The 22,941-nt window shown below is 46.5% G+C and overlaps 1 protein-coding gene across 4 annotated transcripts in view; it reads left to right on the forward strand.

The window, feature by feature from the left end:
• The window catches only part of Sugp1 (SURP and G patch domain containing 1), a 29,579-nt gene that overhangs the window by 4,013 nt on the left and 2,625 nt on the right, over positions 1-22,941 (forward strand). For all 4 annotated transcript variants that reach the window (XM_030243754.1, XM_030243755.1, NM_027481.3 and 1 more), the window contains 8 exons: positions 1,728-1,899; positions 5,810-5,910; positions 9,605-9,823; positions 12,501-12,624; positions 12,972-13,072; positions 13,755-13,878; positions 18,056-18,417; positions 22,671-22,777. In XM_030243754.1, coding sequence (XP_030099614.1) covers positions 1,728-1,899; positions 5,810-5,910; positions 9,605-9,823; positions 12,501-12,624; positions 12,972-13,072; positions 13,755-13,878; positions 18,056-18,417; positions 22,671-22,777 — 1,310 coding nt within the window. The remainder of the gene's footprint in view (positions 1-1,727; positions 1,900-5,809; positions 5,911-9,604; positions 9,824-12,500; positions 12,625-12,971; positions 13,073-13,754; positions 13,879-18,055; positions 18,418-22,670; positions 22,778-22,941) is intronic.

The following is a 22,941-nucleotide window of genomic DNA, read 5'->3' on the forward strand; positions in this document are numbered from 1 at the left end:
TGGTTATTTTTGGACTACCCTACCAGTTTAGGCATTGTTCTGTTTTCTCTTTCTGTTTCTTAGTTTTAGGTCTTACCATAATTTGAAACTTCATTTTCTTTTTAAAATTTTTTAATTTATTGGGCTGCGGAAATGGCTCGGTCCCTGCTGCTAACAATGATGATGTGAGTTTGATTACTGGACCCACATGGTGGAGGGAGAGAACTGGATCATGACAAAAGGGAATCTCAGCCCATAAACTAATTTCTAGACTTGAGCCAGTTTGCGACTCAGAACCTCTTGAATAAAAGGGCAGCCAAGTTCTCCTAAGGAAGGACTTTGCTAAAATACCTGAGAGTTTTATTGTTAGTCTTTCTCCCATCCTTCCCAGAGACCTACAGCCTTTTACAATGATAACTGTACAGAGGGGGAAAGGAAACAATCAGACTTTGGGGGGGCCTATTAGATTATCTGGGGTCTGCTGGTTCTGACACTGATCAGGGACATCCTAGGAAACATTGTGGCCTTCAAGTTAAAGTAGGGGTTTAGGGAAATCAGGAGTTTTGGCTGAAATCCGACTCCTAGTAGGCCCAGTGTTTATTTCCCCAGTCCCAGAATATACAGTTAGGATAGATACACTTAGAATTTGGCAAAATTCCCACATTACTTCCTGAAACTATTGTATGTTGTCCTGTGTCCACCTTCCCACATCATCCCCACCCTGCACACTAAAGTGTGTGTGTGTGAGTATAGATGAGTGAGAACAGGTATGTTACTGTATAATCATTGTGAAAATCAGAGGACAACTTTTTTTTTTTTTTTTTGGTTTTTCAAGACAGGGTTTCTCTGTGTAGCTCTGGCTGTCCTGGAACTCACTTTGTAGACCAGGCTGGCCTCGAACTCAGAAATCCGCCTGCCTCTGCCTCCCAAGTGCTGGGATTAAAGGCATGCGCCACCATGCTCGGCTTAGAGGACAACTTTTTGAGACAAAGTCTCAAGTACATCAGGCTGGTCTAAAATTCATAAATAGGAGAATGATATTTTGAACTTCTACTTTTAATTATGTTTGATTATCTAGGGGGAATATATGTATGTACATTATGTTGCTTGCAGTGCCCTCAGAGGCTAACAGAGGGTATCAGAACTCATAGCATTGGAGTTACTGATGTTTGTGAGCCTCCATATGGGTTCTAGAACAAAACCTGGGCCCTCTGGGAGAGCAGCCAGTGTTCTTAATTGCTGACCTTGTTTCTCGCCCTGATCTTAACCTTCTGTTCTTTTCTTAACCTTATGCTGAGGTTATAGACATGCGTCAGCACATCTGGTTCTTACATCTGGTTCTGATTCTTACAGAATCAGAATCCAGGCAGGCGTTCATGCTAAACAAGCACTCCACCACAAGCTGCGATTCCAGCCTTGCAGTGGGCCTTACTTACTTTGTACATTAGGCTGGTCTCTTCCTTAGCCTGCTGAGTGCTGAGATTGCAAATGTGTCCCACTACCATTACAGCTAGCCTTTCATGTTCTGTTTTTGTGTTCTCTTGCCTTCTCAGATAAAGGAGAGCCCCACCTGACCGGAGCTCTCATCCATCCTCTTTAGAGCCTAGCACAATGCTATGTGCATGGCAAATATTCTTTAAGCATTTGTTGAAGAAATGAACAAATGACCATTTGAATCCTGAGTGTTGCTGTTGGGCATGCTGATGGAGCAAAGGTGTTTTCTTATTTCCATCTTTTCCCCCTTCCAGGAAAGGCCAATCGGTGGTTTGGGATGGCACAACCCAAGTCTGGAAAGATGAATATGAACATCCTCCACCAGGAAGAGCTTATTGCTCAGAAGAAGCGGGAGATTGAGGCCAGAATGGAACAAAAGGCCAGACAGAGTCATGTGCCCAGTCCACAGCCCCCTCATCCTGGAGAGTAAGTAGCTTCTGAGGTTTAGGGCATCTGAGTCTCAGTGTGACAAGAGATGGGATGAAGTGACAGTAGAAGTAGGGTGGTGTGAAGAGGCCCAGGTGTGATGCTGCATATCTGTTGACCCAGAGCTTGGGAAGTAAAGTTAGGAACATTCAGAATTGAAGGTCATGGCTATAAGTTAAGTTCAAGGCTAAAATCTGGTTTGTATGAGAACTTGTTTCAAAAAACAAAAACCCTTCATGACCCTGTGTGCTTAGACTACAAACCTCTATGCTGTCCATGACTGTTGTCACCATAGTCCAGTGATGCTAAGTCTATTCATGGGCTAGAGCATGGCTCAGTGGTAGAGTGCTTGCATGGCACTCTTGAGGTCCTGAGTTGTTACATCTGTGGCACTGGAGGCAAGAATGGAGAGAACATCATGTATGTACTGACGATGTATGTGCTTATTAAACTTTAAATTTTAGTTTGTATTTGTGTATGCATATGTACATGCAATGAGTATACATACATGTTGAAGCCAGAGACAACCTTGGGTATCTTTCCTTAAGAGTTGTTTACATTTCTATGTCTTTTTGTTTTGTTCTTTGAGACAGGGTTTCTCTGTGTAACTCTGGCTATCCTGTAACTCACTCTGTAGACCAGGCTGGCCTCAAATTAAGACCACTTGTCCTTGCCTCCCCAGTGCTGAAACCAAGGTTGTGCAGCACCACCACCTGGCATTTATTTTATTATATTTATTTATTTATTTTTTTTTTGAGACTGGGTCTCACTGTGTAACCCAGGGTGGCCTGGAACTTGCTATGTAGACTAAGTTGGCCTTGAATTCACAAAGATCCACCTGCCTCTGCCTTGTGCGAGTTGCTATTAAAGGTGTGCACCACCATGCCTACCCACATTGTTTTTTGAGACAGAGCTTCTCATTGGCCTATAACTCAGCAATCAGCAGCCAAACCCCAGGGATCCTCCTGTCTCTGCACCATTCTGTCTGCCTTTTTTACATGGGTTCTGGGGGTGGAACTTCAGTCTTTGCTTTCTTGTGCCAAGCACTCACCTGAGCTTTCCCAGGTTTTTGCACAAGGTTTTCTTGCCTCACTCTCCTGAATGTTGGGATTACACAGCTGTGTTTATCTTCTCAGCATTATTTGCTAAGTAACAGAGACAGACAGCTGATTGCACAGTAGTTGTTCTAAGCTGTCTAGAGATTATTAACAGTACATGGGGGGTGACTATGTGTCCCATGCAAATGCCACACAGTTCTACCTTAGGTGCTAGAGCAGTGTGAGGACAAATCCAGGTCCTGAGGTCCCTGGGTTCTCAGCTGCTAAACAGGAGGCTGCTTTCTCAGTACAGGCTTCTTTGCTGTGTCAGAAAACTTAGACTTTTGGGTTTAGTTTATTTGGCTTTTATTGTTTTTATATCAGAACCCAGGAACAACCAGGGATATTTTTGTTGTTAAACTTGGAAAGAACCTGTGGGCCAACAAGGTAGCTCTGTTGGTAAAGGTACTTGCTGCCAAGCCTGTGACCTGAGTTCAGAGCCTGATAACCACATAGTGGCAGGAGATCCTGCAAGCTGTCTGACTTCCACATTTATTGCGGTACATAGACCTGTATGCACACATATAAAATAAATACATAAATTTAACATAGTAAGATGCTAATTTTTTTCTTTTAAATATTTGTTTCTTTTTTTTCAAAGAATTATTTGTTTTATGTATATAAGAACATTGTACCGGCCGGGCGTGGTGGCACACGCCTTTAACCCCAGCACTCAGGAGGCAGAGGCAGGCGGATTTCTGAGTTCGAGGCCAACCTGGTCTACAAAGTGAGCTCCAGGACAGCCAGGGCTATACAGAGAAACCCTGTCTCGAAAAACCAAAAAAAAAACAAAAAAAAAAACATTGTACCTGTCTTCAGACATACCACAAGAGGGCATCTGATCACTTTACAGATGGTTGTGAACCACCATGTGGTTGCTGGGAATCGAACTCAGGACCTTTTGAAGAACAGTCAGTGTTCCTAACCACTGAACCATCTCTCGAGCCCTTTGTTTCTTTTTTTTTTTTTAATCTGTATGAGTGTTTTTCCTTCTTTATGTTTGTGTACCATGTACATGGCTAGTGCCTGAGGAGGTCAGAAGAGGGCATCAGCTCTCCTGGAACTGGAGTTACAGATAAATGTGAGCCACCAAGTGGGAGCTGAGAATTGGTCCTCTGCAAGAACAGCAAATGTTCTTAACCACTGAACCAATTCTCCAACCCCTTCAAAGTATGTTAAAGTAACTTATGTGCATGTTAGGAAATCTAAGAAATAGAAGAAACAAAGACAAGCTAGTATCACTCAACCCTGACAGTCAACAATGAGTGCCACTTCAATTTTGGGGTGCTTTTCTAACAAGTAATTGTTACTGTGTTTATGGTGCACATGCTGAGTGCCAGCTCTCTTTATCCCGAGATGATGGCTCATTGTTTGTTTTTCCGGGCTCAGGCCATCGTTTTGTTCCAGCCTTCCAAGAAACTATGACCACAGATACAGCTGCTGTACCTGCCTAAAGAAAATACAGAAAAAGCTCTTTTTTTTTTTTGGCCAGGCATGATAGTTTGTTCCTGAAATCCCAGCACAGGAGACTGAGACAGGAAAACTACAGAGACCCTGTCTTCAAAACAGAGAATGACAAGGAGCAAGCCACCACAGCACAATCTATAGCAGGTCCCTTAATTTCTCATAAGCCGTTTGCTGTAGGTGTGAGAGTGTGTTATTGCTTGAAGCCAGAGCTGTGTGTGCATTGGGGACACACACTAAAGCCAGGCATGGCAACACGTGTACAAATCCCAGTACTTGGAACCCAGCTTGGGCTGGGTAGTGAGTGACAGACCAGCTGTGAGACACAGCTTGGTTTTTTTGTTTTGTTTTGTTTTTTGTTTTTGTTTTTTTGGGTTTTTTTTTTTTTTTTTTTTTTGGTTTTTCGAGACAGGGTTTCTCTGTATAGCCCTGGCTGTCCTGGAACTCACTTTGTAGACCAGGCTGGCCTCGAACTCAGAAATCCGCCTGCCTCCGTCCCCTGAGTGCTGGGATTAAAGGCGTGCGCCACCACGCCCAGCAAGATTTATTTCTCTGTATTTGAGTCTTCAGACATACCAAAAGTCAGCATCGGATTGAGCTCAGGACCTCTGGAAGAGCATCCAGTGCTCTTAACCCATGAGCTATCTCTCCAGCCCCTGTGACATGGTATTAAAGGAAAAAAGCAAACTAACAGGTTCAGTGGCATATGTAGTGCAGTCCTACTTGGAGGCACAGTCAGGAAGATTAGGAGTTAAATGCTAGCCTTGGTTACATGAAACCCTGTCTCAAAAGCAAACAAAATAAAGTCACAAAGCTGAGTGTGGTAGTGCACACCCTTAATCCAAGCACTCAGGAGGCAGAGGCAGGTAGATCTCTGTGAATTCGAGGCCAGCGTGGTCTACATAGTGAGTTCTAACTCAACGAGTGCTATAGAGCGAGATCATGTCTCAAAATAACTAAAACCACAAAACGCATGCACATCCTACTTTAGAGAAAACTGTGACACATGGTGAACAATAGCCAGGTCATTAATTAGCTGTAGACCATGTACTGTGCAGGAGAAGAACATAAGCCATTGATGGTGACCACTGGGACCACAGAGCTGGGACTTAAGCAGCAGTAGCCCAATCCTATGTATTATTTTTACCAAGACAGAGAACACTTAGCCCACTACATACATGCTTGTACCCTGCACTTAGCTATTGTCCCTAACATCTTTGAGGCTACAATCTGGGCCTCTCAGCAGGAGAATACAGGTGGGTATTGGGCCAGGAATGTCAGTGGACTAGCCCTGTTATTGGCTTTCTGCCTTTCTCTACAGCTTACTCTCACCTATGCTTTGCCTCTAGAATTGCTGATGCACATAACTCCTGCATCTCCAACAAGTTTGCCAATGATGGCAGCTTCCTGCAGCAGTTTCTGAAGTTACAGAAGGCACAGACAAGCACAGGTGAGTGTAGCCAGCCCTCCCACTCCAACCTTTGTCACCCAGGTTCCCTGGAACATTGTGAGTGACAGTTTCCACCTCAGGCCATTAAATGCCCTCACTGTTCCATATATGACCAACAGGCTTCTGCCAGAAGGGTCAGGTCCTACATGTCTCATAATGGGCACGGAGGATTCCCAATGGGGTATGAGTGGGTTGTACTCCAATACTAAGCTCGCTTGAGATGCCCAAATTGTGTCAGAAGATGACACATTCTGGCCTGCTGCGGCTGGTGCAGGATCCTGGAGGTAAACAAGTCACCCAGTAATCAGGTTTCCACAGGAGTTTATTGAGTGCCATATCTAGCCAATGTTTCCTACACTTAGCATCACACAGATAACTGCGCTGCCCTTCCCCTCATCCTCTTTCATTTATAGTCTGTGGGCAGAGGATCATTGTCAACCCTGTGCCACATGTTCCTTTAAAAGTTGACAAAGTGCTGCAGTGGTGGTGCACGCCTTTAATCCCAGCATTTAGGAGGCAGAGGCAGGCAGATTTCTGAGTTCACGACCAGCCTGGTCTACAGAGTGAGTTCCAGGACAGCCAAGGCTACACAGAGAAACCCTGTCTCGAAAAAAAACAAAAAAAGAAAGAAAGTTGACAAAGTGTATATCCTCTTTACCTGAATCAACAGGCTTCCTGTTTCATCATTTTTGTTTGTTTTTGTTTTGTTTTGTTTTGTTGATGTTGTTTTTTTAACAGCCCTGTTAACCCTATTCCCAGACTCAATTTGTAGACCCGGTTGGCCTCAAATTAAGATCCACCTGCTTCTGGCTCCTAAGTGCTATGACTAAAGGCATGCACCACCATTGTCCAGAATGTTTTCCATGTGGGAGCTGGGGCTGGGGATCCGGAGTCTTATGTTTGCATAGCATAGCAAGCCATCTCTTAACCACCAATCCATCTTTTTCAGCCCACAGTGCCTTTGATGAGACAGGGTATCACTATGTAGCCGTGGCTGGCCTAGAGCTCATCACATAGACCAGGTTTGCCAGAAATGAATTCCTGTGACAGGGACCCACCTGCCTCTACTTCCCCAGACTAAGAGTGAAAGGCCTGCACTGCCATGCTATGCCTCCCATGTTTAATTTTTGACACAGGATCTCATGTAGCTTACACTGGGCTCAACTTGTTATGTATCTAAGGATGATCTTGAATTCTTGATTCTCCTGCCTCCACCTCCTGAGTGCTGAGATGACAGCTGTGTGCCACCACGTCTGCTTTATGTGGTGCTGGGGATGGAACCCAGGATGTCACACATGCTAGGCGAGCAACAGGCCAACAGAGCCGGGAAGGGCCAAATGGGGTGTGCACCCAGCCTGAGACTTACTTGTGTCTTCTATTGGACCACTGGGGATGAGTGACTTGTTATGGCCACCAGAAGCCAGACTCTAACCCTAACAGCTCCAGCAACAATAGGGTCAGATGGCCAAGCAAAGAGGATGATGTCTCTGTCAGAGAGTAGAGAGCTTCACTGTGGTCCTACCAGGCTTTTTTTTTTTTTTTTCGGGGGGGGGGGCGAGACAAAGAAAGCATGTGACTGCCAGCCCACCCCTAGAAGGTCTCATGGTTCCTAATGACAGTGCCAACTGAGGCTTGGGCCCCGCCTCTGAGCTTTTTTGTTCTTTCTTTCTTTCTTTCTTTCTTTCTTTCTTTCTTTCTTTCTTTCTTTCTTTCTTTCTTTCTTTCTTTCTTTCTTTCTTTCTTTCTTCCCTCCCTACCTCCCTCCCTCCCTCCTTCCCTCCCTCCCTCCCTCCCTCCCTCTCTTCCTTCTTTTCTTTTCTTTTCTTTTCTTTTCTTTTCTTTTCTTTTCTTTTCTTTTCTTTTCTAGACAAATACTCTCAGGGCTGCTAAGAGCACTTGTTGCCCTTGCAGAGAACAAAGTTCAGTTCCTAGCACTGCCATGGTTCACAACCACTCTAGTTCAAGGATATCCAGCATAGACTTTTCTTGGGAATTCTAGACACACACAAGGTACATAGACATACATGCAGGCAATACACTCATATCATAAAAAAAACTTAAATAAATAAATATTAACAGCCAGCAAAAAAGTAGGATCTCATGTAGTCCTGGCCTGGTTATCCTGGAACTCACTATGTAGTGGGTGGCCTCAAACTCCCTGAGATCTACCTGTCTTTGCCTCCCAAAGAGATAAAAGATGTGCACTACCTGGAATTTTTCATTAAGACTTTTAGATTTGATTTTTATTCATATGCCTGTGGGCCTGTTTGAGTTCATGTAATCTTGTGGTTGCAGAAGCCCTTGGGTGCAAGAGACCTGATATGGGTATAGGCCACCGGATCCAGGTTTTTTGCAACAACATTAAGTGCTCTTAACTGTTGAGTCACCTCTCCAGCACTGGATCTTTTTAGAAATGAAAAACCCGTGGGAAATTGTGGCATAGCCTCCACCCTCACCTCTACCTCATAGGAACCCACTGCTGGCAGGTAGTGTCTGAGAGTCCTGTGGTCATCCTGTCCTCAGCAGTGTGTAGCATTGTTTAGGTTAAATCATAGCCTCTCTCATTGGATGCTTTTCTGTTTGACAAGAGATTGTCTTTATACCCAGAGGGAACCTACAGACCTATGGTTGAGTTCAGTTTCTGAGGCATCGTGTAGCCAGGAACCTATTTTATACTTAGAAACCGAGACTTTGGAAGATAAATCTGGAGTGTGGAGCTTCCTGTGCCCCAGCCCAGCTGCCCATTTGTGTAACAGCACTGCTCTCCAGGGAGCTCAGTTTCTCTGCCTTGTCACCCCCATGGGGATTTGGGGGGTATTAAACCTGGTTTCTCATGTATGTTCAAGTGCTCTACCATAAAGGAACCCTCTTTTGGCTTTTCATTTTGAGATAAGAGTTTCCCAGTTGGACCTTGAACTCACTCTGTCTCCCATGCTGGTCTTGAACTCAGTCCTTTTGTCAATGTTTTCTGAATTGCTAGGATTATAGGTCTTCAGCCCCAGACCCTGTCCACATGTGGGATCTTAGGTGGGGGACATGTGAACCCCAGAACATCCTCCATCTTATCCCAGTGGGTGGATATCCAGGCACAGGGAAGCAGCACAGCCCAGTTGGAGCTTGTTGTTACTGAAAGACTTTAATGCTGACTTCAGTCTTTGTCAGAGGAGGACATGCCATTTATGTCCTTTACCCTAGGGCCTCAGGGCCAGTTTAGAAAGACTATGATTGAACTGGAGAGATAGCTCAGCAGTTAAGAGCATTGGCTGCTCTTCCAGAGGTCCTGAGTTCAATTCCCAGCAACCACATAGTGGCTCACAACTATCTGTAATGGGATGCGATGCCCTCTTCTGGTGTGTCTGAGTCGAAGACAGCTACAATATACTCATATATTTAATAAATAATTCTTTAAAAGAAAGGCTATGATCTGGAATGTAGAGGCTGGAATCTCACCTAGGAACTGACCTGCCTTCTACTCTAGATGTGGTATACAGAGGCATATCCAGCAAGAGCTGCCACCTGCCAAGCCCTGACTTATCTTCTTTCAGCTAGGAACTCGAAGAGTCATCTACACTGGCCTAGAAGTGGCACTCAATGATGCTTGGAGGTCTAGGATGTTTGTGGTGTCTCTATAGTGGTAGTGAGTCCACAACAGTGCTCTCTGGAGATCTCCAGGGTTTTCTTTTTCCAACCCCAGATTCAGCCCCCAGGGCCCCTCCCAGCATGCCAACACCCAGCTCCTTGAAGAAACCCCTTGTGCTCAGCAAGCGAACAGGCCTGGGACTGAGTAGCCCAACGGGTCCTGTGAAGAACTACTCACATGCCAAACAGCTGCCTGTTGCACACCGCCCGAGTGTCTTCCAGTCCCCTGATGATGATGAGGAGGAGGACTATGAGCAGTGGCTGGAAATCAAAGGTAAGTTATGGGGCCGCTGTGGCTGGGTCAGTAGCTCACATTTGCCTAGGTGAAACTGTGGAGTTTGGGCAGAGTTAGCCATCAAGGCATGTTGGAGAAGCCCTTTCAAGAAGCCTGAGAACAGTTACTGTTGTCCCAGTCCAGCATAGAAGACTTTCCTGGACAGGGCTTCATGTAAACTGAGGCAGGAGCTGCTTTGACTGTCTCCACAGTTTGGGCCAGAGGTTTGGAATGTTGAAGATTGGAGGATGCACTCCAACATGGGGGAGGTGGTCTCTGGTCTCAGGCTGAGAGTGCTGAGGCTCATCTAGTAACCCATTCCAGGTCATTAAGAACAAGGCCCTGTGACAGACAGCAAGACCCTATGGAGAACTGTCTGTGCATCCTGACACAGAGGACAGAGTGATCGTTAGCTGTGACATGTCAACCCATTCTGAATTAGGGTCCCTAGAGTAGGTTGCACTTCTTAGGTGCTCTGTCCTTTTTCATGGCTATGCTCATACGCTACAAGGGGCCTCCTGGCTCATCTCAAGGCCTTAGCACCTGTTTTGGGCATTGATATGGCCTTAAACACACCTGCTTCAGTACGCAGTAATCAGATAGTATTCTAACTATACACGTGGAAGGAAGATAAACTGGAAGAAAATTCAGCGCAGAATGCCCCGGGACTCACTGGGCCCTGCTTCGGTCGTGTGTGCCTTTGGACTCTATCCCATTCCTGTGCTTCCTGGCCATCAAACAACAAGGAATATAAGATGAGCCACAGGCTCAGCATCTACCCTAATGGCCACACACCAGCTGACAGACAGCTGTTTTCCTGTGATGCTCATAAAAGGACATGACCCATTACTGTGACTAACAGACTCAGCCTTAGGACTAGGCCAAAGAGAATTACAAAAGCAAGTTATACTTGCCTCATACAGGCAGCTAATCCTCCTGTAAAGAGATATCTTGGGCTGTGGATGCAGCTCAGATGGTATAGTACTTGCCTAGCAGGTACAAAATCCTGGGTCCCATTCCCAGAACAGCATAGGCCCAGGCATGGTGGTACAAGTCTGTTATCCCAGCACTCAGAAGCTTGAAGCAAGAGGATGGGAAATTTAGGCCAGCCTTAAATAAACTAGTCCAAGGACCTATATGTGTCTTAAAACAAAACAAACAAACAAAAAGTTAACATTGTGTCTGTGAGGTAGTGCTTGAGCTTGAGTGGGTGTCCCAGTGCCCAGAGCTCAGGCTGCCAGCATACTCTCCCAGCACAGACACAGACTGACTGCCAGACAGCTGGCTGTGAGTGTATGGGGGTGCAAGAGATTACAGGGGATTATCCTAGAGAGCTGTATGACGGGATCAAGGGGGAGTCCAGCAGAAATACCTGGAATCATGTCCAGAGTGCTTGGGATCCAGCTTCAAGATAGTGAACTGAAGTCCATCCAGTCTTCAGATCAGAGTGTGTAATCATTTGTAAAGGAGACATTGTTAGAGCTGGAAATATAGCTTAGTCAGGAAAGTGCTTGGCTTTCTCACGGCTCCTAAGCCTGGGGACCAGCTGGGTTTGATTGCAAATCCCACGTTGAAGAGCAGAAGAAAATACCGGATGTGGTGACATTGCTGTAATCACAGTGCTGGCACTGTAGAGACAGGTAGGACTTATGATCCAGCCAGCTTAGTAAACTTGACAAATTCCAGGGGAGATCCAAAATCAGAAATTAATATTTAAAAAAGGAAATAAAAAAGTTGGAGAGATGGTTCAGCAATTAAAAGCACTTGCTGCTCTTTCAGAGAATTTTGGTTCCTAGTACCCACGTGATGGCTCACAACCATTTGCAACCAACATTTACATGACACCCAGACATACATACTGGCAAAACACTCAAAATCTTTTAAAAAGACAAAATGAAAGAAAAAAGGTGGAAGAACTACTTTGGCCACATCTTCACCTGCTCACACATGCATTTGCGTACACATACAAAAGAAGTCGCCATTTTTTAAAAGCACCAGTACTCTGCAGGCAGGTAGAGTTCAAGGTTATCATCATCTCCAAGTCTTTCCAGGACAGCCAAGGCTACACAGAGAAATAAAACAAAATCCCCAGGTGGATGGGGGAGACCTAGAAGGAAAAGGAACCAATGCATTATGCTGAAAACCAATAAATTAAAAAAACAAACGAAAAAAAAATGTAGAGCTAGCAAGGTTGCTTAATGTTTTGAGCACCAGCTGATCTTACAGGTTTGGTTCAAAGGACCTACATGGTATCTCACACCTTTAACTCCAGTTCCAGGGGATCCAACACCCTTTCTTGGCTTCTATTGTCACTGTATACACTTACATACACGCAGGTAAAATACTCATACACAAAAGCTTAAAAATAATTTTTGTAAAGAACATTAACCCACACATACACAACACACACACAATACAGGGGTGGGGGGAGGCACTTCCTAGTGGCCTTTTTTAGCTTGAAGATGGTTCTCCCGCTACAGGTCCTGACACCCATTCCCTGCCAGATTGTCTGACTGTGGAGACCAAGCACCCCTCCACAGAGCCATGTGTATGGGTGGTCAGCAGCCTCCTGCATCTCCCAATCCTCTCCCCTCTGTCGTTGCGGTCTATAGAGAGAGTGTACCTAGTTACTGTTGGGTGTGTGAGTTGGAGCCCTGTACTGACAGCCTCCTTAAAGTTTCACCCCCAGAGGGAGCCGAGACTCGGAGAGTGATAGAGAAGCTGGCCCGTTTTGTGGCAGAAGGAGGCCCCGAGCTAGAGAAAGTAGCTATGGAGGACTACAAGGATAACCCGGCCTTCACGTGAGTACTGCTGGAGCAGTGCCATGCTGCTCACATTTGTGGTCACACATATAAGTGTAGAAACTTGATACACAGTCTGGGCCAGGGACCTCCCTTGTCTGTGGAGCTCTGGAAAAAACTCAGGGCCTCTTGTGTGCTAAGCAAGGACTCTAATGCTGAGCCACATCCCAGCCCCAAAGGAGGATATTACTGTTATTCGGGAGGCAGTGCTGGGGTTAGACTCACTCTGCTGCTGTGCACCCAGCCGTAGGCACTTTCTGAATGCCCTGCTTCTTAGGGCTCTGCAGTGAAGCCTCAGATTCACCTATCACTGAAACTCATTTCCAATGTCCAAATCTTCTTTCCAGATTTTTACATGATAAGAATAGCAGGGAATTCCTGTACTACAGAAGGAAGGTAGCCGAGATCAGGAAAGAAGCCCAAAAGCCACAGGCAGCCACCCAGAAAGGTAAGTGGTCAGAGGAAGGCAGGGAAGACTGTGGTATGTGGGCAGCCAAAGCCTATGCCCTCATGGGCAATGGGAGTTTCCCTGTGGGTACACCAGTACACCTGCAGGTCCCCCCAGGGCCCAACTGAATTCTGAGCATCAGGCTTGGCTCAGGTGTAGGGTGTGGCATGTCAGGAGCCCTATGGGAGCTGGGGTTCTGTACAGGTGCTCATTCAAACATGGGAATGGGCTAAGAGAGCCTTTGCTTGTCATTCTGACAAGATCTAGTTATCTCTAGCTCCATATGTGCCCAAGACAGGTGTGGTACCTGAGGCCAAGTAGGTGGGCTATAGATAAACAGTAGGAGGTAGATAGAATGGGTCTTTGGGTCAGGGTCTCTGATGGGCAACAGGAGTCTGACATGTGAAACATGGTTGAATCACTTCACACTTCTGCTTTGTCCTCCCTAGGAAAAGAGGGTGAGCCCCCCAATGCCATGTACTTCCAGGTGGGGTGGGTGGGGTGGGATTGTATAGTTGTGATATTTCTCTGGCTTTGGTCCCAATAGTAATCTGATTCCTGTTTGCCTGTCTCTCTTTGCACCGTTCCTAAGCCAAGCCCCGCTCACTTCCGAGGGGCTTTTAGCAGGAATTAGGCTGTTGGGTGTGGTGAGTTGAGCTCAGTACTGACAGCCTGCTTAAAGTTTCACCCCCAGAGGATGAAGAGGCCAAGAACCTTGCAGAAAAGTTGGCCAGGTTCATAGCAGACGGGGGTCCAGAAGTGGAGACCATCGCCCTCCAGAACAACCGTGAGAATCAGGCCTTCAGGTAAGGCTCTGGGTGGATGTGTGGATGGTGGACTGCAGGGAGGAAACGTGTAGACGGTGGACTGGAGGGAGAGGGCGGTGGACTGCAGGAAGGAAAGGGTCTGGGTGCAAGTGTGGATGGTGGACTGCAGGGAGGAAAGGCTCTGGGTGCAAGTGTGGATGGTGGACTGCAGGGAGGAAAGGCTTGTTCTGGCTTGTGTTTTGGAGGCTGCCCTCCATTGTGGCTGGGAAAGCAGAGTGGTTTATGTATCTTCACTGGCCAGGCAGCAGAGAACACCTGAATCAGGGGCCAGACTATGGCCCGAAGAGCCTCTAATGGACACCCCCAAAGGCTCCTTCAAGAGTGTTACCACTTAAAGGGACCAGGTGTTCAAAACGTTAGCCTCTGGGGGATATTTCAAATTCACCTCACCCCAGCCATGACAGAAGGTATAGGACAGGGACTCTAACCTAGGAGTTTCTTTTTTCTTTTTTTTTTTTAAGATTTATTTATTGATTATATGTAAGTACACTGTAGCTGTCTTCAGACACTCCAGAAGAGGGAGTCAGATCTTGTTAAGGATGGTTGTGAGCCACCATGTGGTTGCTGGGATTTGAACTCCTGACCTTCGGGAGAGCAGTCGGGTACTCTTACCCACTGAGCCATCTCACCAGCCCCCTTCTTTTTTCTTATTAAGAGACACGGTCTCACTATGTAGCCCTGACTGGCCTGGAACACAAGAGATCTGTCTATCTCTGCCTCCTGAGTGCTACCACACTGGGCTACCCTGGGAGTTTCTGACACCAGAGCTCATGGATATATTTCCCTAGCGGTATCTGAGCAGACACACTGTGTTTTTAGGTCTCTTTCTCCCATGTGTCTTACATAGCAATTACTTTGTTGCCTGTGACAAGTGGCAGTTGCTGGCTAGGGGCGGGCTGGACTCATGGCTAACAAAAGGGTTTATATTGGGTGTAGTCTTGGGATGTCTTTTATGACAAGGGAGCAGTAGGATCAGGAGTCTTTAGGTGTGAGGAGAGGGAACACATCCTGTGCTCTGATCCCAAAGAGGTCTAGATCACTTTCGAACCCACCTATGAGCTAATACACCAACCCTGAAGTTCAGACTCACTCTGCCATCTGCTCTGTGGTCTAGAGGGCAGTATGCTGTGGGGCTGAAGGGATTAGCTGAGTCTAACTGTAGCAAGAACTACCTGCAGCTCTGCTTCTCCTTCTGTTGAATCTGGTATGACAGTTGTGTGCCACCACACACACAGCCTGATAGACCCTAAAAAGTTATCTAATTGAGCTCACTTAAAGAAGAGCTCTTGATTTTCATGTTCAATTTGCTGTAGAGGTCCCTCTGGCACAGACAGCTGAGAAGAGTGATGGGATTGTTCTGTGATCTCCTGCCTCTCAGGAGGTCAAGGTTCAGCCCCATCCAGCCTTTTACTGACATGTAGTTGGCTCAGGTGGCCCTAAGCCTCCTGCCTGGCCCTTGGTCTGCATGAAGGGTCTGACAGTAGATGCTGTCATTGACACTGAGTCAACCCAGGATGCAGGAAGGCTGATAGAAAGGTGGTAGACAGAAGACTATTCTCACACTCGTCCCCATGACTCACCAGCCTGGGGAAGGAATGGGGCATTTGTTTTCTGGCTCCCACAAGGCATGTGAGTTCACATGAAATGAACAGTTCAGCCTTATTTGCTGAGTTAATGTTATTTCCAGCTGTTGTGAGAAAGTCCCCTGACAAAAGCAACTCAGGGGAAAGGGGTTTATTTTGGCTCTCGGGAGAAAGGCAGCAGTAACTTACAGTCGCCAGTCATAGCCAGTCATGAACAAAACAAGTAAGTGTGCTCAGCGTGCTTTCTCCACTCTGTTAGAGAGTGGAGCTCTCTGCATAGGGAATGGTTCTTCCTATAGTAAGCAGCTTTTCCACCTCAACTAATGTAGTCAAGATGACTCCTCATAGACATGCCCACAGACCAGTCTGACCCAGACAGTCCACCATTGAGACACTCTTCCCAAATGATTCTAGATTGTGTCAAGTTGACATTGAAAACTAACCATCACACTTGGGATTACATAGGAGGTAGCCATAAAGCCCAGGTTTGCCATGTAGACATGTTGCTGGTAATACCTCCATGTATTCCAGTCCACTTGCTTCTTGGCATTCCTGTCTTAGAAGATGTGCCCATCACTCCTGGTCCCTTGGATACCCCAGTTAAATGCTTTGTGAGTTGGATGTTGTGGTTTACTCCCAGAGGAGAGGCAGATGGATTTGTGTGTTTAAGGCCAGCCAGGGCTACCTATCTCAAACACACAACAAAAAAGCCAAAAGCACGTTACTACAACTAGCCTCTTACCAAGTGATTTCATTCCCGGCATACTAAGTTCTTTTTTGGGTTTGGTTTTTTTGTTTTATTTTTTTCTTGGGGAGACAAGGTTTCTCTGTGCAGAACTGGCTATCTTGGAACTGACTCTGTAGACCAGGCTGGCCTGGAACTCAGAGATTCACCTCCCTTTGTCTCCAGAGTGCTGGGATTAAAGGCATGAGCCAGCACAACCTGGTTCAAATGCTGAGTTTTTGTTTTTGTTTAAGATTTATTTATTTTTACTTTTTAAAAAAATCTTTTTTTTAATTTTTATTAATTTTAATACGCCCTGAGTGTATGTATATACACCATGTGATGGAGGCCAGAAGAAGAGGATATCAGAGCCTGTGGAACTAGACTGTTGTGGGCTGCCATGTGGATGCTGGGAACCAAACCCTAGTCTTACCTATGAGCAACCAGTGCTTTTTTTTTTAAAGATTTTTATTTATTTTATGTATATGTACAGTACACTGTAGCTGTCTTTAGACACATCGGAAGAGGGCATCAGATCCCATTACAGGTGGTTGTGAGCCACCATGTGGTTGCTGGGAATTGAACTCAGGACCTCTGGAAGAGCAGTCAGTGCTCTTAACCATTGAGATATCTCTCCAGCCCGAAACCTTAACTACCATAGCCATTCTCTTAACTACCATAGCCATCTTTCTAGCCCCCTTGTCTCTTTTACAAGTGGCCTTTTTTGGTCATGCTTATACTGTGGCTCAGGAATATAAAGGAGACACCACCATCTCCCACTCTTCCTGTCCTGCCCCCTCCAGATGGCAGATATTAGCAGGTTTCTTCCAGCTGTCTCCAAGGGCTCACGCAGACACATGGGGCTTTTAGGGGTCCTTGTGCAAAAGGAATCCACAGTATCTGATCCTGTGCTGTCATCTCCTGTGTCCTCTGGTGCCTCACCAAGCATTTTCCAAGCTACATGGTGAAACTTTTCAAAGACAACCTGCCTCTGCCATGTGTGTACAGACTATAATCATTATTCCCTGAACAGCACAGAGCAGATCTGTTGTTGTTTCGTCAGGCATTCTGAGTCATTTGTAGCCCATCTTTACCCTCAGGAAGGTATTGGGCTCTGTTCAAACTACACCATTTTATAGGAAAGACAGAGCACCTGAGCACAAGGGAGTTAGTATCAGGCTTCAGGCAGCTCCTGGGTGACCGAGGCCACAGCTTCCTATTTAAGGTACAGCTCTGCTGGGACCAACCAGGTTCATGGGTACAGATCTGCTCCTCAGTCTAGGATCTTTCTTGGTATTTGCCACATGAAACTGGGAACACTGGGCCAAGTTACTCCATTCTACCCTGTCAGAGAAACAGGGAGTGGAGAAGAGCTAGCATCTTTGTTGCCTCAATCCTACTGTATTCCCAGCTGCCTCAGGACAAAGGTGAGCTTTCTGCCTACAGCTTCTAGGGGATGAGTGCTTCTGCTCCCCAAGCTAGTTATGGAGCCCCAACCTGTGTCCTTCATTGTCATCCCATGGGAATTCATTCATTGGAGAAAAGGTTGAATTTGAAGGAGGGGTACCCAAGGTCTATGTACAATTGCCAAGGATTTTCTGATATAATGTCACTGCTGTGTTGGAAGCTCTAAGGGTGCCTGTCACATCCCCAGCAGGAACCTCTATGACTGATGGCACCTGATAGGTGGCCAGACTTGTAGTAGTCTCTGGGTGAGGCCTGACTAAACAATGATGCTTACAACCCTGAGTGCATACAGCCTGATCTGTTCTGACCCCAGTAGCAGGGCCAGGTCTCAATCTAGCTATCTTGTCCCCCTACACTTTTTTTTTTTTTTTTTTTTTTGCAGTTTTCTCTATGATCCCAACAGCCAAGGGTACAGATACTACAGGCAAAAGCTAGATGAGTTCCGGAAAGCCAAGGCGGGCTCCACAGGCTCCTTCCCTGCTCCTGCTCCCAACCCCAGCCTGCGGCGAAAGTCTGCCCCAGAAGCCCTGTCAGGGGCTGTGCCCCCCATCACTGCCTGCCCCACTCCAGTGGCCCCAGCACCTGCTGTCAACCCCACTCCATCCATCCCTGGGAAGCCCACCGCCACAGCCGCTGTGAAGAGGAAGCGGAAGAGCCGGTGGGGGCCTGAAGAGGACAAAGTGGAGCTTCCACCTGCTGAACTGGCACAGAGGGACATAGATGCCTCACCTTCACCTCTTTCAGGTGTGGGGCCCTTTCTTGGTGGTCCTAGGGGTTATTTGAGAGCATGGGCCACATTTTACTCCCTTCTGTGGCTGGGTACTCTGGGCTATTTGTGTATAGACATCTAGGCAACTGGAACTGGCCCTCAGTCTCCAGTGGAGATTGGGTCTAGGACCATGCCAACACCAAAGCCTGTGACTATCCATGACCCTTTTATATAGACACATACTCAGAGCCAAACTTGGTGGCATAGCCCTCTATCCCAGAAAGCAACATCAAGGGAGTTGAAAGTTCCAGGCCAGTCCTGCCTCAAAACATTTGTACACACACACATACATGTCCGTCCTGGTAGGTGTGAAATGGTCTCTATGTGGTTTTTGATTGGGTGGGTCATGTTTTGAGAGTTTCATGTAACTGAGGATGACTAGATCCCCAACCCTCTACCTCCTTGATACTGGGATGGTGTGTTCTACCATTCTTGGCAAAGTGTAGTAAGTAGTACTTTACTCCAGAGGTGTGTATGGTAGGCAAGAAAATAAGATTAAGGCTTATAGAGTGCTGGACATGATAGCACACAGTTAATCCCAGCATTCAGGAGGCAGGGGCAGGTTAATCTCTTGTGTTTGGGGCCAGTTCTGTCTACATAGTAAGATCCGTAGCCAGGTCTACATAGTAAAGATGCTTCCCCAACAGCAGAAACATTAGAGGACAAATAATACATTGCTTTTGATGCAGTGTCAAACATGCTAGGCTGCCTTGATAAAGTGCAATTTCTGAGTTTCCAGGTGACAGGTGTGACCCACCAGACACGCTTTATTTATTTTTATTTTATATGTTTGTGTGTTTTGTCTGCATGTATATCTGTGAACTACATATATGTATTGCCCACAGAGGCCAGAATAAGGTACTCTGTCCCCTGGGACTGGAGTTCTAGGTGGTTGTGAGCTTCTATGTGGGTGCTGGGAAGCAAACCTGGGGCCTCTGAAAGAGCAGCCAGTGCTACTAAGCACTGAGCTATCTCTCCAGTTCTCCAATCTTTTTTTGAGACAGGATCTTATTTAACCAAAGCTGTTTTCAAATTTCTACCATATGACTGAGACTAACTGAAACTTTGGGTCCTCCTGCTTCCACCACCCAGTGCTGGGATGATATATACCACTATGGCTGGATTGGGTTTTCATGAGCGGCTGTCTCCTGCAGGTGGCAAGTCTGATATCTCCTGGAGTTGGGCCCATTTATCTTCTTAACTTCACTTTGGTTAGGATCTGTGTATCACCATATGACTTAAGAAATGGCAGAAACAGGCATCTTCTCTTGCTCCTGTTTTCCAGGAAAGTTTTCAGTCTTTTCACTACTAGGCTTTTTGTTTTATGTCTGTACGCTTTCTGGATCAAGTTCTCTCCAGCATGCTGAACAAGTCTAATGCCACCACTCCCACCTCAGCCCTTGGATGTTTTACGTAGTTGCTGTACCCATTGTTAGAAATGCCATTTTCAGGGTTGGGGTGTGGCCCAGCAGTGGAAGCTGGCCTGTCAGTCATTACAAGTCCTGGACTCCATCCCCAGCTGCTGGTGTAAGAGTAGCACATTATACTCTCTAACCTGCAGAATGCTCTCTTTCCCCTTCAGTGCTGTCAACTTTTGCTTGGTGTGTTTTGGAGGCTTTTTTAAAATGTGTATGGGTCAATGGTTCCCTCTTTTTAAATAACTACATAAAACCAGCCAATACAGCTCCACAGGAAAGGCTGTCTGTGTATCACTTGCATGCTTGATGCATTCAAAGCCTCAAAAAAAGGGGGCATCAGATCCCCTGGAGCTGGAGTTACAGGTGGTTGTGAGCCACCATGTAGATGGTGGGAAATTGAACCCCATGTTCTCTGGAAGAACACACAGCGCTCATTGCTGAGCCATCTCTCCAGCCCAGTAGATTTGCTGTTGGTGATCTTTTCAATCAGTGAATCAGGGTCTCATTGTGCAGCTTGGAAGTCACTATGTAAGCTAGGCTGACCTTGAACTCAGAGATCAGTCTGTTTCTGCCTCCCAGCTGCTGGGAATAAAGGTGTGTTCCACCATGCATGTGCTAGAAGAATGTCCGTTTCTGCCTTGTCTGTGTGCATGGTTTGTAGTCAGCCTCTGTTCCAGGTTACACAGATGCTCCTATTCTCTGTCCTAGGCTTTGAAGCACATGTCTTGCATCCTCATCATAGAATATTCAGAAAATATTCAGATAAGAAGCTACCATAGCTGGGCTGGAGAGATGGCCCAGCGGTTAAGAGCACTGACTGCTCTTCCAAAGGTCCTGAGTTCAAATCCCAGCAACCACATGATGGTTTACAACCATCTGTAATGAGATCTGATGCCCTCTTCTGGGGTGTCTGAAGACAGCTATAGTGTACTCACATAAAGATAAGTAAATCTTTAAAAAAAAATAAAAACACAAACTACCATAGCACAGTCACCTTTGACCTTTCCTCCTCACAGCTGTTTGAGGAACAACCAGCATATCTCTTATTTCTTGCCACAAGCTCACATGGGTATGTGTGTGATCTTCTGTCATTTAAGCTTAGATTCAATGACTGAGGAACTTTTCCTGCCATCTGGCTCATCCTATCAACCACCATCCCCCTTCCCAGTTGCTCACATTAGCGAGAAAATGACCCCTGTCATAGTTAAGGTTACTATTGCTTTGATTAAACACCATCAACAAAAGCAACTTGTGGAAGAAAGAATTTATTTGGCTTATGCTTTCACATCATTGTTCATCAGTGAAGGAAATCAGGACAGGAACTCCAACAGGGCAGGAACCTGGAGGCAGGAATTGATGCAGATGCCACAGAGGGGTGCTGCTTACTGGCTTCTCTGTATGGCTTGCTCAGTCTACTTTTTTGTAGGACCCAGAGTCACCAGCTCAGGGATGGCACCATCCATGGTGGGCTAGGCTCTCCCTCCATCAATCACTAATTTAAGAGAATACTCCATTGGTTTGTGAACAGCCAGATCTTATGGAGCCATTTTCACAGTCAACATCCCCTCTTCTCAAATAACTACATAATACCAGCCAGTACAGCTCCACAGGAAAGTCTGTCTTCCTGGTTCCTTGGCTGGCCTGTGGGTGATCATCCTGGCTAGCTCTGAGGGCCAGTTATCTCCAGTCCTGCCCTGGGATCTTCAGCCAAGGAGAAAAGCTCCTGAGCTTGATGGTGCCAGTTGAGGGTTAAGAAACAGCCTGCCACTTAAGACTGAGTGCTTCTGCTGGCCACAGAACATCCAGAGCCCTGAAGACAAAGGTACCAAGCTGTGGTCCAGAGTAGCAGCCCAGGCTCCAAACAATACGCCAAGGTTCACAGTCCAGTGGTCTGTGCTATCTCTGTCTGAGAGCACTCACTGCCTGTCACTGGTGGAGTGGCCAAAAAAAGAAAGGTCCCTTCTCAGCCTCATGGGTCCCCAAATCCATGTGTGCTCCTACAGCTCCTCAAGCAAAGATCAAGGGTGCCCTGGGAACCTAGGAAAGCCCAGGGCTTCATGTATGCTGGCCAATATGTGTGTGTGTGTGTGCACACACATGTTGCTGGGGATGAAACCCAGGGCTTCATGTATGCGGGCCAAACACTGCCCCCTGAACCTCATCCATCCCTAGTGGGCAGTTCTGAAGGGTAGTACCTGAGCTCTGAGGAATTGATAGACTCAGCCTTTTCTAGAGCACTCTGTGTGTACACATGTAGAGATCTGGCTTCCCTTCCCAGAGGTGTTTGGTGGCTTCTGTCAATCAGATGGGTTATCACAGCACTTTTCCTATGAATCAGTGCAGCTCCACCTCAAGTTCAAAAGATAATGCAAAATTTAAATGTCAGTAGCTTTGAGGATAGCTGGTTGTCTTCCTGAGGGGGCCACTTGGTAGAGTCTTATGTCAGACTAAATCCAATGGGCATCTACACCAGATAGCATGTGCATGGCTCATAGTCATCTACATAGCTCAGCTCCTTTCTGTTGCTTTGCTAGGCCTCTGCCCTGTCTCCATTAGCGTGTGGTGTTGAGTGAGGACTCAGGCCAGGTTTCTATTCTGGGATATGGGACCCTCTCTGATCCTTAGCCACAAATGTTGTGAAGCCTCCTGGAGGCTTTCTAAAGAAGTGAACAACCAGAACACATGAGAGCCTCTACCACAGTGGAGTGTCTCTGGGTCTGCTTTGGAGCCTGCATGGGGTGCCATGGGCAGAGTTGACACCAGGAGTGCCTGCCACTTTGTTACTGTCCTGTCCTGTTTTCTATTTCTAGTTCAGGATCTCAAAGGGCTTGGCTATGAGAAGGGGAAACCTGTGGGCCTGGTGGGTGTCACAGAGCTGTCTGATGCACAAAAGAAGCAGCTGAAGGAGCAGCAGGAGGTAAGGCCACAGGCAGGTAACTCAGCTCTGCCCTAAGATGAAGGGTCACATGAGTATTAATGTATGAGTGCTATCTGAGGAGTCCCTAACAGGCAAGTCCCCAGGGCCTATAGACTGTTCCTAAAGAGAGGTCTCACATTCGATCTCCCCTTCCCCAGCTTCCT

The sequence above is a fragment of the Mus musculus genome, chromosome 8 (assembly GCF_000001635.26).
Source record: "Mus musculus strain C57BL/6J chromosome 8, GRCm38.p6 C57BL/6J".
In the NCBI taxonomy this organism is placed as follows: domain Eukaryota; kingdom Metazoa; phylum Chordata; class Mammalia; order Rodentia; family Muridae; genus Mus; species Mus musculus.